General features: G+C 43.1%; 1 protein-coding gene and 1 pseudogene across 1 annotated transcript in view; one reads left to right on the top strand and one right to left on the bottom strand.

The window, feature by feature from the left end:
• Window positions 1-14603, top strand: part of TECPR2 (tectonin beta-propeller repeat containing 2) — a 133385-nt gene that overhangs the window by 7358 nt on the left and 111424 nt on the right. Inside the window, exon 2 of the mRNA XM_017528066.2 lies at window positions 8491-8781. Coding sequence (XP_017383555.1) covers window positions 8563-8781 — 219 coding nt within the window. The 5' untranslated portion in view covers window positions 8491-8562. The remainder of the gene's footprint in view (window positions 1-8490; window positions 8782-14603) is intronic.
• On the bottom strand, window positions 5476-5557 carry LOC119471176 (annotated as a pseudogene).

The raw sequence follows: 14603 nt of genomic DNA, 5'->3' as shown, positions 1-14603 counted from the left end.
GGATGGTCTCGATCTCTTGACCTCGTGATCCACCCGCCTCGGCCTCCCAAAGTGCTGGGATTACAGGCTTGAGCCACCGTGCCCGGCCTGAGAAATGTTTCTTTAGAGAAATGTTTCTTAGATCTTTGCCCATTGTAAAAGTGTCTTTCGTTGTTGTTTTGAGATGAGGTCTTGCTGTGTTGCTCAGGCTGGTCTCAAATTCCTGGGTTCAAGCAATCTTGCCACCCCAGCCTCTCAAGTAGCTGGGACTACAGCCATGTGCCACTGCACCCAGCTTTTAAAATTGTCTCTTTATTATTGAGTTTTAAGAATTATTTATAGATTCTGGGTAAAATCTCTTATCAGATAAAAAATCAGCAGATATTTTCTTCCATTTTGTGGGTTGTCTTTTTTTTTTTTTTTTTTTTTTTTTTTTTGTCAGGTATGGATTAGATGTTTTTTCACTCTCTTGATGGTGCCCTTTGGAGCACAAGCGATTTTCATTTCAGTGAAGTCAAAGAGCTCATTTTAACAGCTGCGAATGAGCCTGGCTTCTAGGGGCAGGCATGGAAGACCATGGCAGCAGTGCAGGCAAGGGATGTGATAGCTTCTACTGTGGCATGGCCACAGAGCTGGTGAGGAGGCACCAGGCCTGAGGGAGGCTTGGAGATAGGACTGATGGACTGAGTCGAGAGACTGTTGTGTGGGTGAGGGAAACAGAGGAGTTGAGGGTGAATACTAGGATTTCAGCTGAACAACACTTTTGATTCAAAATATGATTATGCTATTATCTGCTGCACAATTGTGACAGTTTCTAATACCTGCTGGAGACTGGCAAGGGGAGCCCTGCACTCCCTCCCTGGGTTTTGAAGTTGCTTTTGGTAGGATTATCACTGAGCGTGCCAAGGAGATGGTCAGGGATTCCGACCTTCTGTAATACCCACTAAGATTTCCTAAGACGCCACAAATAAACATATTATCTGAGTCAGAGAGCGCACCTGCTCTGCAAATGCACTTTTTTTTTTTTTTTTTTTTGAGATGGAGTTTCGCTCTTGTTACCCAGGCTGGAGTGCAATGGCGCGATCTCGGCTCACCGCAACCTCCGCCTCCTGGGTTCAGGCAATTCTCCTGCCTCAGCCTCCCGAGTAGCTGGGATTACAGGCACGCACCGCCATGCCCAGCTAATTTTTTGCATTTTTAGTAGAGACGGGGTTTCACCATGTTGACCAGGATGGTCTCGATCTCTTGACCTCGTGATCCACCCACCTCAGCCTCCCAAAGTGCTGGGATTACTGGTGTGTGCAAATGCACTTTTAAGGCAAATCCCTTGACTCCCTTGGAGCTAGACTGCAGTCCCAAAGCCCTTCCTGTGTAGAGCCTAGGAGCTGTCAGTGGATAGCATCAAATCAAGTAGATGGATTCTTGAAAGCTAAATGTCATCATTTGACAGAGATACTTAAGGAAAAGTATTTTTATTTTTATTTATTATAATTTTTTTGAGACGGAGCCTTGCTCTGAAGTGCAATGGCGTGATCTCAGCTCACTGCAACCTCCACTTTCCGAGTTCAAGTGATTCTCCTGCCTCAGCCTCCTAAGTAGCTGGGATTATAAGTGCCTGCCACCATGCCTGGCTAATTTTTGCATTTTTAGTACAGACAGTGTTTCACCATTTTGGCCAGGCTGGTCTTGAACTACTGACCTCATGATCCATCTGTCTCGGCCTCCCATAGTGCTGGGATTACAGGCATGAGCCACTGTGCCTGGCCTAATATTTTTATTTAAAAAAATTTTTTTATTGATTGATTGATTTAGGATGGGATCTTGCTGTGTCACCCAGGCTGGAGTACAGTGGCTCCATCATGGCTCACTGCAGCCTTGATCTCCCAGGCTCAATGGATCCTCCAGATTCAGTCGATCCTCTGGGCTCAATCAATTCTCATGCCTCCCAAGTAGCTGGGACTACAGGCACGCACCACCACACCTGGCTAATTTTTTGTATTTTTTGTACAGACAGGGTTTCGTCATGTTTCCCAAGCTGGTGTCAAACCCCTGGGGCTCAAGTGATCTGCCCATCTCAGCCTCTCAAAGTGCTGAGATTACAGGTGTGAACCACTGTGCCTGGCTGAGAAATAACTTTTTTTTTTTGAAACAGAGTTTCGCTCTTGTTGCCCAGGCTGGAGCGCAATTACTCGATCTCGGTTCACTGCAACCTTGGCCTCCTGGGTTGAAGCAATTCTCCTGCCTCAGCCTCCTGAATAGCTGGGACTACAAGTGCCTGCCACCACATCCAGCTAATTTTTGTATTTTAGTAGAGGCAGGGTTTCACCATGTTGGTCATGCTGGTCTTGAACTCCTGACCTCAGGTGTTCCCCTCACCTCAGCCTCCCAAATTGCTGGGATGTGAGCCACTGCATCTGGCCGGGAATAAGATTTTTAAAGGAGGAAATACATTAGCCAACACTTATTGGTGAAGAGCTTAGTACTTCCTCTTGCTTCCTAGGAGAGCTCATCAGATAAAGCAGATACAAAAGTGGCTTCCAGAGACAGGGAGTAGGTGTGAAGGCCAGGCCTGTTGTAACTAGGAGCAGTTCAGTGGCTGGAGGACAAGTGAAAGATCCTGCAGTGGCAGAGTCCAGATCACCAAGGTTCTTGTAAGCCAGCGACACCTGGCCTTTAGCAGGAGGAGGATGGGGCCAATGCTGAGTGTTAAGCAAGGGAGTGGTGACATCAGCTTTGCACATCAGGAGAATCCTTCTGTTTGCCACGTGGATGAGGGGGAGTAAGAGGCAGGCAGATGAGCTGGGCACCAGGGTGAGCTACAGGTGAGGGGTAGTGGTGGCCCAAGCTAGGGGTGAGACATTGGGGTGTGTGGGAGATGTACTGAATGGAGAATTGGGGACATGGAGAGGAGGAGGGAGTGGGGATGATGCCTCTTTTCTGGCTTGGACAGCATGGCCCAAGCAGTGGGTAGAAGATAGAAGATATACAGATAAGTGTTTTAGACTTTGTTCATTTACTCTGTGTTTATAGCTAAGAGGTAAGTTTTACTAATCCTGTTTCAGATGGTAAATGGAGATCTAGAGAGGTTAAGTCATTTTTCCAGGGTGCCACAGGTAGTTTTAGGAGCCTTGGGATTTGGACTCAGATCTTTTTCTCTTTAGTATCATTAGCCACTCATTGTGCAGTTCTTCCTTGGTGGAAAGAGGGTCAGTTCTGTGGCTGTGGGTCTGAGACCCGGGGGTGGGTTGGGTGGAACATGGACTTAGGTGAAAATTGGCTGAGGAGGAGGAGCAGAAAGTCTTAGCAGAATTGATTGTTGAGTCTAAATTGTTTTTCCCAAACCTAGCACAGGACAGTGAGACAGCAGCTCTGCGCCTCTTCCTTAGCCCATCCCTGGACGCTCCTTCTGTCAGGAGGACAGTTTTGCTGGGAGATGGCCTCAGCCTGCTCTTCCTATCTGAATGGCGGGTGAAGGACAGGCTAGCCTGGTGCCAGAGGCCCCCAGATAGGGAAATAGCATGGATTCTCTTGTGGCTGCTGGGGCCTTCCTGGGTGCCTGGCCCCCAGACGTGGCTTTCCTGACTCATCTGTAAGCTATGGCTTACTGGCCTCTAGATGTCCTTTGGAAAAACATGTGTGAGGCCTAAATTGATATGAACATTCTGCAAGGCAGTTTGGCAGTGCATTAAAAAAAAAATCAACGTACAGTGTGTCCTCTGGAGTTTTTCTGTATAGTCGCTAAAAATCACATTCTAGGGGACTATTTAATGACATGGAAAATACTCATGGTTTATTAAGTGAAAAAGTCTTTGTGTGCATATGTGTTTATATATGTATATCTGTGGCTATCTATGTATATGGTATATCTCAGTGTGATGAGATTGTGACTTTTCTTTACTTCTTTATCCTTTTATTTTGAGACAGGGTCTCATTCTGTCACCCAGGCTAGAGTACAGTGATATAGTCAGCTCACTACAGCCTTGATCTCCTGGGCACAAACAATTCCCTGTGCACCACCACACCTGGCTAATTTTTGTATTTTTTGTAGAATCAGGATTTTGCTATGTTTCCCAGGCTGGTCTCAAATTTCTGGCCTCAAGTGATCCACCGCCTTGGCCTCCCAAAGTGCTGGGATTGCAGGTGTGACCCACTGCACCCAGCCCTCTTTGTACTTTCCTATATTAACAAATTTTTGAGGTCAGGTGTGGTGGTTCACACCTGTAATCCCAGCAAGGCTGGACGTGGTGGCTCACCCGTGTGATCCCAGCTCTTTGGGAAGCTGAGATGAGCCACCGCACCTGGCCTGTACACACTCTTTAAGGAAACAAAGTCTTTACTATTTCTGTGCTCTGGAAGGAAGTTTCTGCATCCATGAAACAGAGGTTACATGCATGTCTAATGTTTGGGGATTGCAAGAAAAAAAAAAAAAAAAACAGAAGTAACTATGATGCCAACTTTATGGTTTTGTTTTGTTTTCCCCCTTTTTGGTGAGGATTTAATGAACAGTTTGTATTAAGTACAGATGATTTTCAACTTACAGAGTTTCAACTAGCTGGGCGCAGTGCCTCACACCTGTAATTCCAGCACTTTGGGAGGCCAAGGCACGCGGATCATGAGATCAGGAGATCAAGACCATCCTGGCCAAAATGGTGAAACCCCATCTCTACTAAAAATACAAAAATTAGCCAGGTGTGGCAGTGCGTGCCTGTAATCCCAGCTACTCAGGCGGCTGAGGTAGGAGAATCGCTTGACCAGGGAGGCAGAGGTTGCAGTGAGCCAAGATAGCACCCTTGCACTCCAGCCTGGGTGACAGAGCGAGAGTTTGTCTTTAAAAAAAAAAAAAGTTTCAACTTACTATTTTTTGACTTTAAGGTTGAGCGAAAACGATACCATTTAGTAGAAACCGTGTTTGAAGTAACCATACAACCATTCTGTTTTTCACTTTCAACATGGTATTAGATCAATTACATGAGATATTCACCACCTTATGATAACATAGGCTTTGGTTAGATGATTTTGCCCAGCTGTAGGCTAATGTAAGCATTCTAAGCACATTTCGGTTAGGCTAGGCTAAGCTATGACATTCGGCAGGTTAGGTGTATTAAGTGCATTTTGACTTATATTTTCAGCTTATGATGGTTTTACTGGGATGCAACCCCATTGTAAGTTGAGGAGCATCTGTAAAAACATTAGCTGTTCCCATTATTGTTAACTGCAGAAGAGGGTGGACTGGGTTCTTAAGTATCACAGAGGAATGCAGTTATTAATAGTATTGTTATGGACTTACCTGTAAGAAAGTTCTCTACATGGATATATTTTGCCTGCCTACTTCACTGTATTGGCTATTGTACTATCAGATGAAATAGGAATCTAAAAATGCTTGGAAAAGTGGATATTCTATACAGATTTAGGGAATTATTCCAGCATTGAATTGGGGTCATATGGAAGAAAAGATATTTTGCTACTCTTCCATTCTATTAGTAGAGTTTTATGTTGAATATTTTTTGTTTTGCTCCGCACATTCAGAGAAACTTCTCTAGTAATGAACTATAGAAATGATCCCAGAAAGCACAGTCTTTGTTCTTCCATTCCTTCCTTGAAAATTCCTTTTTTTAAAATTTATTCATTTAAGAGCCAGTGTCTTACTTACTCTACCAGTCAGGCTAGAGTGCAGTGACACAATCATATAGCTCACTGCAACCTCAAATTCCTAGGCTCAAGTGATCTTCCTGGCTGAGCACAGTGGCTCATACAGTCCCTGTAATCCCAGCAATTTGGGAAGCCGAGGAGGAAGGATCACTTGAGCCCAAGAGTTGGAGACTAGCCTAGGTAACATAGTGAAACCCTCTCTATTTTATAAAATGAAATATTTATTTTAAAAACGTGATCCTCCCACCTCAGCCTCATGAATAGCTAGGACTACAGGCATGCAGCACCATGCCTGACTAATTTTAAAAAATATTTTTTGTAAAGGCAGGAGTCTTGCTGTGTTGCTCAGGCTCGTCGCAAGCAGTTCTCCCACCTTGGCCTCCCAAAGCACTAGAATTACAGACATAAGCCAGTGTTTCCAGGCCACATTTTCCTATTTCATGATTCATTCATTTATTCAACAAATACTTGCAGAATGCTTCTGATGTGCCTAGGCCTTTTCTCAGTGCAGAGGGAAGAGGGGCGAGTGAGGCAGATATGGGCTCTGCTATTATGGGCCTTACAGACCAGTGTGTGTGTGGCAGAGTGGCAGGCAGGCAGATACCCAGTCGGAGAAAAGAAAGGGGATGTGTGGATAGGCTGGGCATGGTGGCTCATGCCTGTAATCCATGCACTTTGGGAGGCTGAGACAGGAGGATTCCTGGAGCCCAGGAGCTTAAGGCTGTAGTAAGCCATGATTGAGACCAGCCTGGGCAACATAGCGAGACCCCATCTCTACAAAAAATTTAAAAATCAGCCAGGCATGGTGGTATATGCCTGTATGCCAGCTATGTGGGAGGTGGAGGCAGGAGGTTCACTTGAGCCCAGGAGTGAAACCTCAAGGTTTCAGTGAGCCGTGATCTTGCCACTTCTCTCCAGCCTGGGTCACAGAATGACACTCTGTCTGCAAAAAAAATGAAGAAAGGGGCTGTGTAGAGAAAGTACAATGAGGAGGTGACAGAGTGAGAACTCAGCAAAGGGAGGAGCAGTCAAGTACGGCCTCATGAAAAAGGGCACAGTTGAATAGAGACCTGCATAGTAAGAAGGAAGAAGAGCTCAGTAGAGAAAGAACATTCCAGGTGGAGGGAACAGCCAATGCAAGGGCCGCTGGGTGAGAACAAGCTGGGTGAATTTGATCAGAAGAGGGACTGGAAGTTGGTCAGTCCACTGTGTAGAAATAGAAAACCCACAGTTCAAAGAGACCATACATCCATGATGCAAGAAGTTTCTATGAGAGGAGTTTAGAAGTCTCCATGGAACCTGAAGAGCTACAGCATCCTTCTAGTTGTAATCAGGTACAGAGCATCTACCTGGACTGTTACAACCTGCCTGTTAGAGCTGTGACCGTGGTGTTGACAAGAGCCTAGGACTTGGAGGGAAAAGACCTAGAGTCAAGTCTCGGCTGTTTGGTCTTGAGTGAGTTTCATGACCCTGTGGCCCTCAGTGGCTTCTTCTAAAAGTTGGGGATGATGCTGCCTTACCTGCCTTACCTTCATTTTACCTGCCTTGATGACCCTACCTGCCTTATAAGGTAGGGTCAGGATTAAATGAGTGAATGAGCACTTTGTGAAAGATGGCGTGCATAGAAGGGTTGTATATCTTTAGTAAGCGAAGCTTTGAAGCCAAAGTGCAAAGGGGTGGGTCTCCATGTGGAACAAAGTGAGGTGCTGTGTGGCTGGACTCTGAGCGCTGAGAAGGCTGTCCAGCCAGGCCAGGGGGCTTGTTTTGCACCATCTCATTAACACAGCAACTGAGATTGGTTCACTGTTCTCCTACTAATGAGCGTCTTTCCTGTTTCTCTTTTCCATAGCCTGTCCAACCTGGTGGGCTTCATAGTTCAGGATGTGTTCAGTGAAGCCATGTCCACACTCGCTCTAATCCACACTGATCTCTCTCTCTTCTCATGGAGACCCACAAATTGTCACCTCATTACAGCTAGTGCTCAACTTACGACCACGATTGGTTCTGACAGACCAGTTGTAACACGATTTGGTCGGAAGTTGAGTAGGCTATATGTACAGTACTGTGAAATGATGTTATAAAAATCTTTAGGTCATATTTTATCATAATTTTCTTTCATTATTGTTATATATCATAATTTTCTTTGTTCATTTTATGCCATTTGTATCATCTCTACACAATTTTGTTTCTTATTTTTACATTCGTCAGGTTTAAGTAAAACACTGCATTACCAGTACAACTGGTTTAATATTTGCAAAACATACAAAATTACAAAAACAGGTGCATACAAAAATACAAAATACAGGTGTAAGAAATACCATAAAATATCCAAGACACAAAACACAAATTGCTGTACCGAGTCTGGGATAACAGTTGAAATGGTGCACGCGGAGATGGTAGTGCTGCCGGAAGCTGGTCCGCACTGTCATACGCTCAGCCGGGCAATGTTTGCGCTGCCAGACGCGGAGCAGTCGTGGCTAGCGATTGTGGTCGTAAAGTTGAATGGTCGTAAGTTGCATAGGTTGTAAATCGATCAATACCTGTTCTTCTGTTTTTATGTCTTCTTATTGATTCATCTGCCTCCCTGTCTAGATCAGAAGCTACTTGGGAGTAAGAACTGTTTTTTGTATTCTTTCCTCTCCTCCATGGCATTCAATACGACATAAATCATAGAGGTCAGAACATACTGAAGTGCATTTTGAGGTAAAGTGCTCAAAAGCAATCTTCATGACACCTGTTTACTTTAGCTCTGGCTATAATGTTTACCTGCCTAAAAGTTCCCTGTTTAGGGAACTTTTGTTTATTAAACATACTTCTTTTTATGACTAGGCATTGAAAAGATTGTAATGCTTTGTTCTGTAGCCCCTAGGTTTCCCTAGATGACAAATAAACATTCCTTTTCCTGCCTGAAGATCATCTGTGGGAACCTTGGCCATGGCATCAACATCTGAACCTGTTATATTCAGAGAGTTCTGCCCGTTGTACTATCTTCTCAATGCCATTCCAACAAAGATCCAGAAGGGTTTCCGTTCTATCGTGGTCTACCTCACGGCCCTCGACACCAACGGTGACTACATTGCGGTGGGCAGCAGCATTGGCATGCTCTATCTGTACTGCCGGAACCTCAACCAGATGAGGAAGTACAACTTTGAGGTGAGCCTTGCTTTGCTTTACACTGAGTGGCCATGAGCCATAGCTGATGGTTAACATGCTTGTGTTCTAGGATGAGAGAATTTACTTCTGATTTGCCAGAATATGACCTTAATACCTCACCCAAACAATACTTCAAAACCATCTTTAACTGAAGTGGAATTGAACTAAAAACATTGGTGTTTTTAACCTTTTTCTACCTCCAAAAATCTAATATCACTTTCTTTATGTATGTATTTATTTATTTGAGACAGTCTTGCTCTGTTGTCTAGGCTAGAGTGCAGTGGGACAATCACAGCTCATTTTAGTCTCAGACTCCTGGGCTCAAGTGATCCTTCTGCTTCAACCTCCCAAGTAGCTAGGATCATAGGCATGTGCTGCCACACCCAGCAATTTTTGTTTTGTTTTGATTGTAGAGACATGGTCTTGCCATGTTGCCTAGGCTGGTCTTGAATTCCTGGGCTCAAGCAGTCCTCCTGCCTTGGCCTCCCAAAGTGCTGGAATTATAGGCATAAGCCACCACACCTGGCCTAATATCACTTTAAAAGAGAACATCCCTTGGGGTCAAGAGTTTGAGACCAGCCTGACTAGTATGGTGAAACACTGTCTCTACTAAAAATATACAAATTCACCAGGTGTGGTGGTATGCACCTGTAGTCCCAGCTACTTGGGAGGCTGAGACAGAAGAATTGGTTGAACCTGGGAGGCGGAGGTTGCAGTGAGCCAAGATTGTACCACTGCACTCCTGCCTGGGCAACAGAACAAGACTGTCTCAAAAAAAAAAAAAAAAAAGAGAGAACATTTTAGTGTTTAACACTTACTAGAACACTCTGAAAGTAGATATTGGCCGGGCGCAGTGGCTCATGCCTGTAATCCCAGCATTTTGGGAGCCCAAGGCAGGTGGATCACGAGGTCAGGAGTTCAGCATCAGCCTGGCCGATATGGTGAAACCTCGTCTCTACTAAAAGTACAAAAAATTAGCTGGGCATGGTGGTGTGCGCCTGTAGTCCTAGGCAGAACAAATCGCTTGAACCCAGGAGGCGGAGTTTGCAGTGAGCCGAGATCACACCACTGCACTCCAGCCTGGGTGACAGAGTGAGACTATGTTTCAAAAATAAACAAAAGCAGATTTTTTTTCCCCCAAAGTGTTTACAGTAGCAAGTATATACCTGTTTTTCAAAGTACCTTAACTGGTTTGAATAATCTCTGGTTCTTCTCTTGAAGTTATTATGAAGAAAGGATTTATACGAATATTGGCTAATTGCCAGAATATACGCCTCTTAGATAAGATCTCTTCTCTAGCATTGGGATCCTGACCAGTCTGTTTCTGCAGTGCTGTGGACTCAGGCATTTCTGTGTATACATATTGGTGGAGATGGTATTTGACTGTGTTGTGTCTGGCACCAACTATTGGTAAACTGTAATGCAGTTTACCCATTTAGTCAATATCTGTAGTTTATTGAGTACATCACTTTTGTAAAAGATTCAAAGTTGACTGAGTTGTGGCTTTCACCACATGGGACTCTATACTGTCTGTTGTTAGGGGGCTTTTACGGACCAAGATACAGCTTTTGTATCTAAGAGAAATGCTTACAAATACTTGTGTTTTAATCAATATTCAATATATTAACGTTTTAATTTAAAACTTCACTAACTTAAGCCTCTGTGCTCATTTTAAAATAATAAAAATGGTTGGTACACATACAGCCCTTTCTGTGTGTCAGACATTATTCTTTAAAAAAATTAAAAAAATTTTTTTTTAATTATTAACTCATTTTATCCTCACAAAAACTCTCTGAGGCAGATGTTAACTTTATCTTTCTCATTTACTAAGGAGGTAGCTGGTGAAGTGAGGGTAGGTGACTTACCTGAGACTGGCAGGTAGTAAATGGCAGCACCACTGTGTGAACTTGAGCAGACTGTCTCTAGGGTCTGTATTAATTTTTTTTTTTTTTTGAGACAGAGTTTCACTCTTTTTGCCCAGGCTGGAGTGCAATAGCACAATCTCGGCTCACTGCAACCTCTGACTCCCAGGTTCAAGCAATTCTCCTGCCTCAGCCACCGGAGCAGCTGGGATTACAGGCTCCCGTTACCACATCCAGCTAATTGTGTGTGTGTGTGTGTGTGTGTGTTTTCTTTTTTTCTTTTTTTTTTTGAGACAGAGTCTCACTCGGCTGGAGTATAGTGGTGCTATCTTGGCTCACTGCAACTTCTGTCTCCTGGATTTAGGCAATTCTCCTGCTTCAGCCTCCCAAGTAGCTGCGACTACAGGTACATGCCACCATGTTTGGCTAATTTTTATATTTTTAGTAGAGATGGGGTTTCACTATGTTGGCCAGGCTGGTCTTGAACTCCTGACCTCAGGTGATCCACCTGCCTTGGCCTCCCAAAGTGCTGGGATAACAGGCATGAACTACTGAGCCCAGTCTAATTTTTGTATTTTTAGTAGAGATGGTGTTTCACCATGTTAGCCAGGCTGGTCTCGAACTCCTGATGTCAGGTGATCTACCTGCCTCAGCCTCCCAAAGTGCTGCAATTACAGACGTGAGTCACCATTGCACATGTATTAATATTTTTTGTATAAAAATTAGAACTACTGCTGTTCCTTTTCTTTGAGCTCATAGATTTGACTGATCTAATTCCCCAACATTTAAAACCATTACATAATCTTTCGAACTATACTTATGAGTTTAATATGTCTGAAATCTCTCACATACTTCAAACACTTATAAGGAAGACTTGTGAATCCAGCAATGAACCCCAACAGAATAAATCCAAGAAATCCATGCACAGAGGCATCGTAGTCAAACTGCTAAAGATAAAAATCTTAAACGTAGCCAGAGAAAAATGACATATTACCAGTAGAGGAACAATGATTTGAATGACTGTAGATTTCTCATCAGAAACTGTATTAGCCCGTTCTCACGCTGCTATGAAGAAATACCCAAGACTGTGTAATTTATAAAGGAAAGAAGTTTAATTGACTCACAGTTCCACATGGCTGAGGAGGCGTCAGGAAACTTACAGTCATGGTGGAAGGTACCTCTTCACAGGACTGCAGGAGAGAGAATGAGTGCCCAGCAAAGGGGGAAGCCCCTTATAAAACCACCCCCATGATTCAATTATCTCCACATGATCCCTCCCACAACAGATGGGGATTATGGGAACTGTAAATCAGGATGAGATTTGGGTGAGGACACAGCCGAACCATGTCAGAAACCATAGAGGCGGGACAAAAGCAGCATTTTTTTTTTTTTGAGATGGAATTTCGCTCTTGTTGCTCAGGCCAGAGTGCAATGGTATGATCTCAGCTAACTGTAACCTCCACCTCCTGGTTCAAATGATTCTCCTGCTTCAGCCTCCTGAGTAGCTGGGATTACAGGCACCCACCACCATGCTCGGCTAATTTTTGTATTCTTAGTAGAGATGAGGTCTCACTATGTTTTCCAGGCTGGTCTCGAACTCCTGACCTCAGATGATCCATCTGCCTCAACATCCCAAAGTGCTGGGATTACAAGTGTGAGGCACCATGCCTGGCCAACAGTAGCACATTTTAAAAGTGCTGAGAGGCCAGGCGCTGTGGCTCACACCTGTAATTCCAGCACTTTGGGCAGCATAGGCAGGTGAATCACCTGAGGTCAGGGGTTTGAGACCACCCTGACCAACATGGCGAGACCCCCATTCCTACTAAAAATACAAAAGTTAACTGGATGTGGTGGCCCATGCCTGTAATCTCAGCTACTCAGAGCACCGAGGCATGAGAATCACTTGAACCCAGGAGACAGAGGCTGCAGTGAGCTGAGGTCATGCCACTGCACTCCAGCCTGGGCGACAAAGTGAGTCTCATCTGAAAAATAAAATAAAATCAAAGAAAGTGCTGAGAGAATTGTCAACCCAGAATTACTTACTCAGTGAAAATACCTAACAAGAAAGAAGACAAAATCAAAGTATTCTCAGATGAAGGAAAACTAAGAGGGTTCATGGCCAGCTGACCTGCTCTGAAGTCATTGCTAAATGAAGTTCTTTAGACAGAAGGGAACTTTGTACATCAGGAATGAAGAATAGTAAATACCTGGGTAATAAATGCAATAGATGATTTTTCCCCTATTCTTTAAAATACATTTGACAGTTAAAAACAAAAATGATAACTGATGACGTTTTAACATATGTAGATGCAGTAGTATCTAAGACAAGTATAACATAAGTAAGGGAAAGTAAGGTTCCCTATGCCTTTGTACATTTTTCTTGAGGTACAATGTTGATGCTAAGTAGATTTTGAAAAATTGCATATATATATATATATATATTGTATTCCCTAGAGCAGCCACTATACAATGAGATAGATGTATCAAAATGACATTTCAAAAAAATGTTGAAACAATAGGAGAGTAGAAAAGGGAAAACAAGAAGGAAAAATGGAAAGAACAGACAGAAAACAAAATGATAGACCAAAATCCAAATATAAAATAGTTACGTTAAATGCAAATGATTTAAATATGTTAATTAAAAGACAGAAGTTGTCAGGATGGGTATAAAATGATGAACCAACTGTATGTTGTCCGTAAGAAATTAAGTTCAAATATAATGATATAGATAGGCCGAAAGTAAAAAGATGGAAGAAGATTCACCATGTAAACACTAATCAATAGAAAGTTGGAGTGGTGGCCGGGTGCGGTGGCTCACGCCTATAATCCCAACACTGGGAGGCCAAGGCAGGTGGGTCACCTGACTTAGGTGTTCAAGACCAGCCTGGCCAACATAGCGAAACACCGTCTCTACTAAAAATACAAAAGTAGCCAGGCATGGTAGCAGGAACCTGTAATCTTAGCTACTCAGGAGGCTGAAGCAGGAGAATTGCTTGAACTTGAGAGGCAGAGGTTGCAGTGAGCCAAAATCACTCCATGCACTCCAGCCTGGGGTGACAGAGCAAGACTCTCTCTCCAAAAAAATAAAAAATAAATGAATAAATAGAAAAAGATAACATGCAAGCATTAAGCATAAGAAAATTGGAGTAGCTACATTAATATCAAAGTTTTCTTCTGCGCAAAGAAATAACCAAAGGTAAAGAAAGACATGACATAATGATAACAGGTTAGTTCACAAAGAAGACACAGCCATCCTACATGTATATATCTCTTAGAAACAGAGCTTCACACAATACAAGAAACAAAAACTGACAATTCTGCAATTATATGTGGAGACTTCAGTATTCCTCTCTCAGTAATAGTAGACAGGAAATCAACAGGATATAGAAGAACTAAACAACACCATCAACCAATTTGGTCTAATTTACATTCATGGAACACTCTGCCCAACAACATCTGACTATACATTCTTTACAAGTGCATGTGGAATATTCATCAGTATAGATCATATCCCAAGTTAGAAAATATACCTCAGCAAATTTAGACTGGAATAGGCTTTCCAGGTCCTTGTGATTTACTTTGTTTTGTTTTTTTGCTTTTTTATTGAAATATAGTTTACATAAAGTATACAAAACTGTACAGTGTGATGAATTTATATGTGTGTATCTGTGTAGTCACACAGTTCAAGATACAGAACATTTCTAGCACCCCAGAAGATTCTCTTGTGCTACTTCCCAATCATTACCCCTCCCCAAGGTAACTATTCTGACTTCCAACACTACAGTGTAGTTTTGCTAGCTCATTGGGTTTCAATTCACCATTAAGTAATCTCTGGCAGTAAGGTTTACATGCTTTAGTGGAATTTGGACTCCTTACTTGGGCTGCAATTACAAGCCAGATTTCTTTTATAAAGCACATGTGTCTCATTGATCACCGTTGTATTGTCTTTTTTTTTTTTTT

Source organism: Cebus imitator, unplaced genomic scaffold, assembly GCF_001604975.1.
Source record: "Cebus imitator isolate Cc_AM_T3 unplaced genomic scaffold, Cebus_imitator-1.0 Scaffold52, whole genome shotgun sequence".
NCBI lineage: Eukaryota > Metazoa > Chordata > Mammalia > Primates > Cebidae > Cebus > Cebus imitator.
This window is presented reverse-complemented; position numbering and strand designations above follow the sequence as displayed.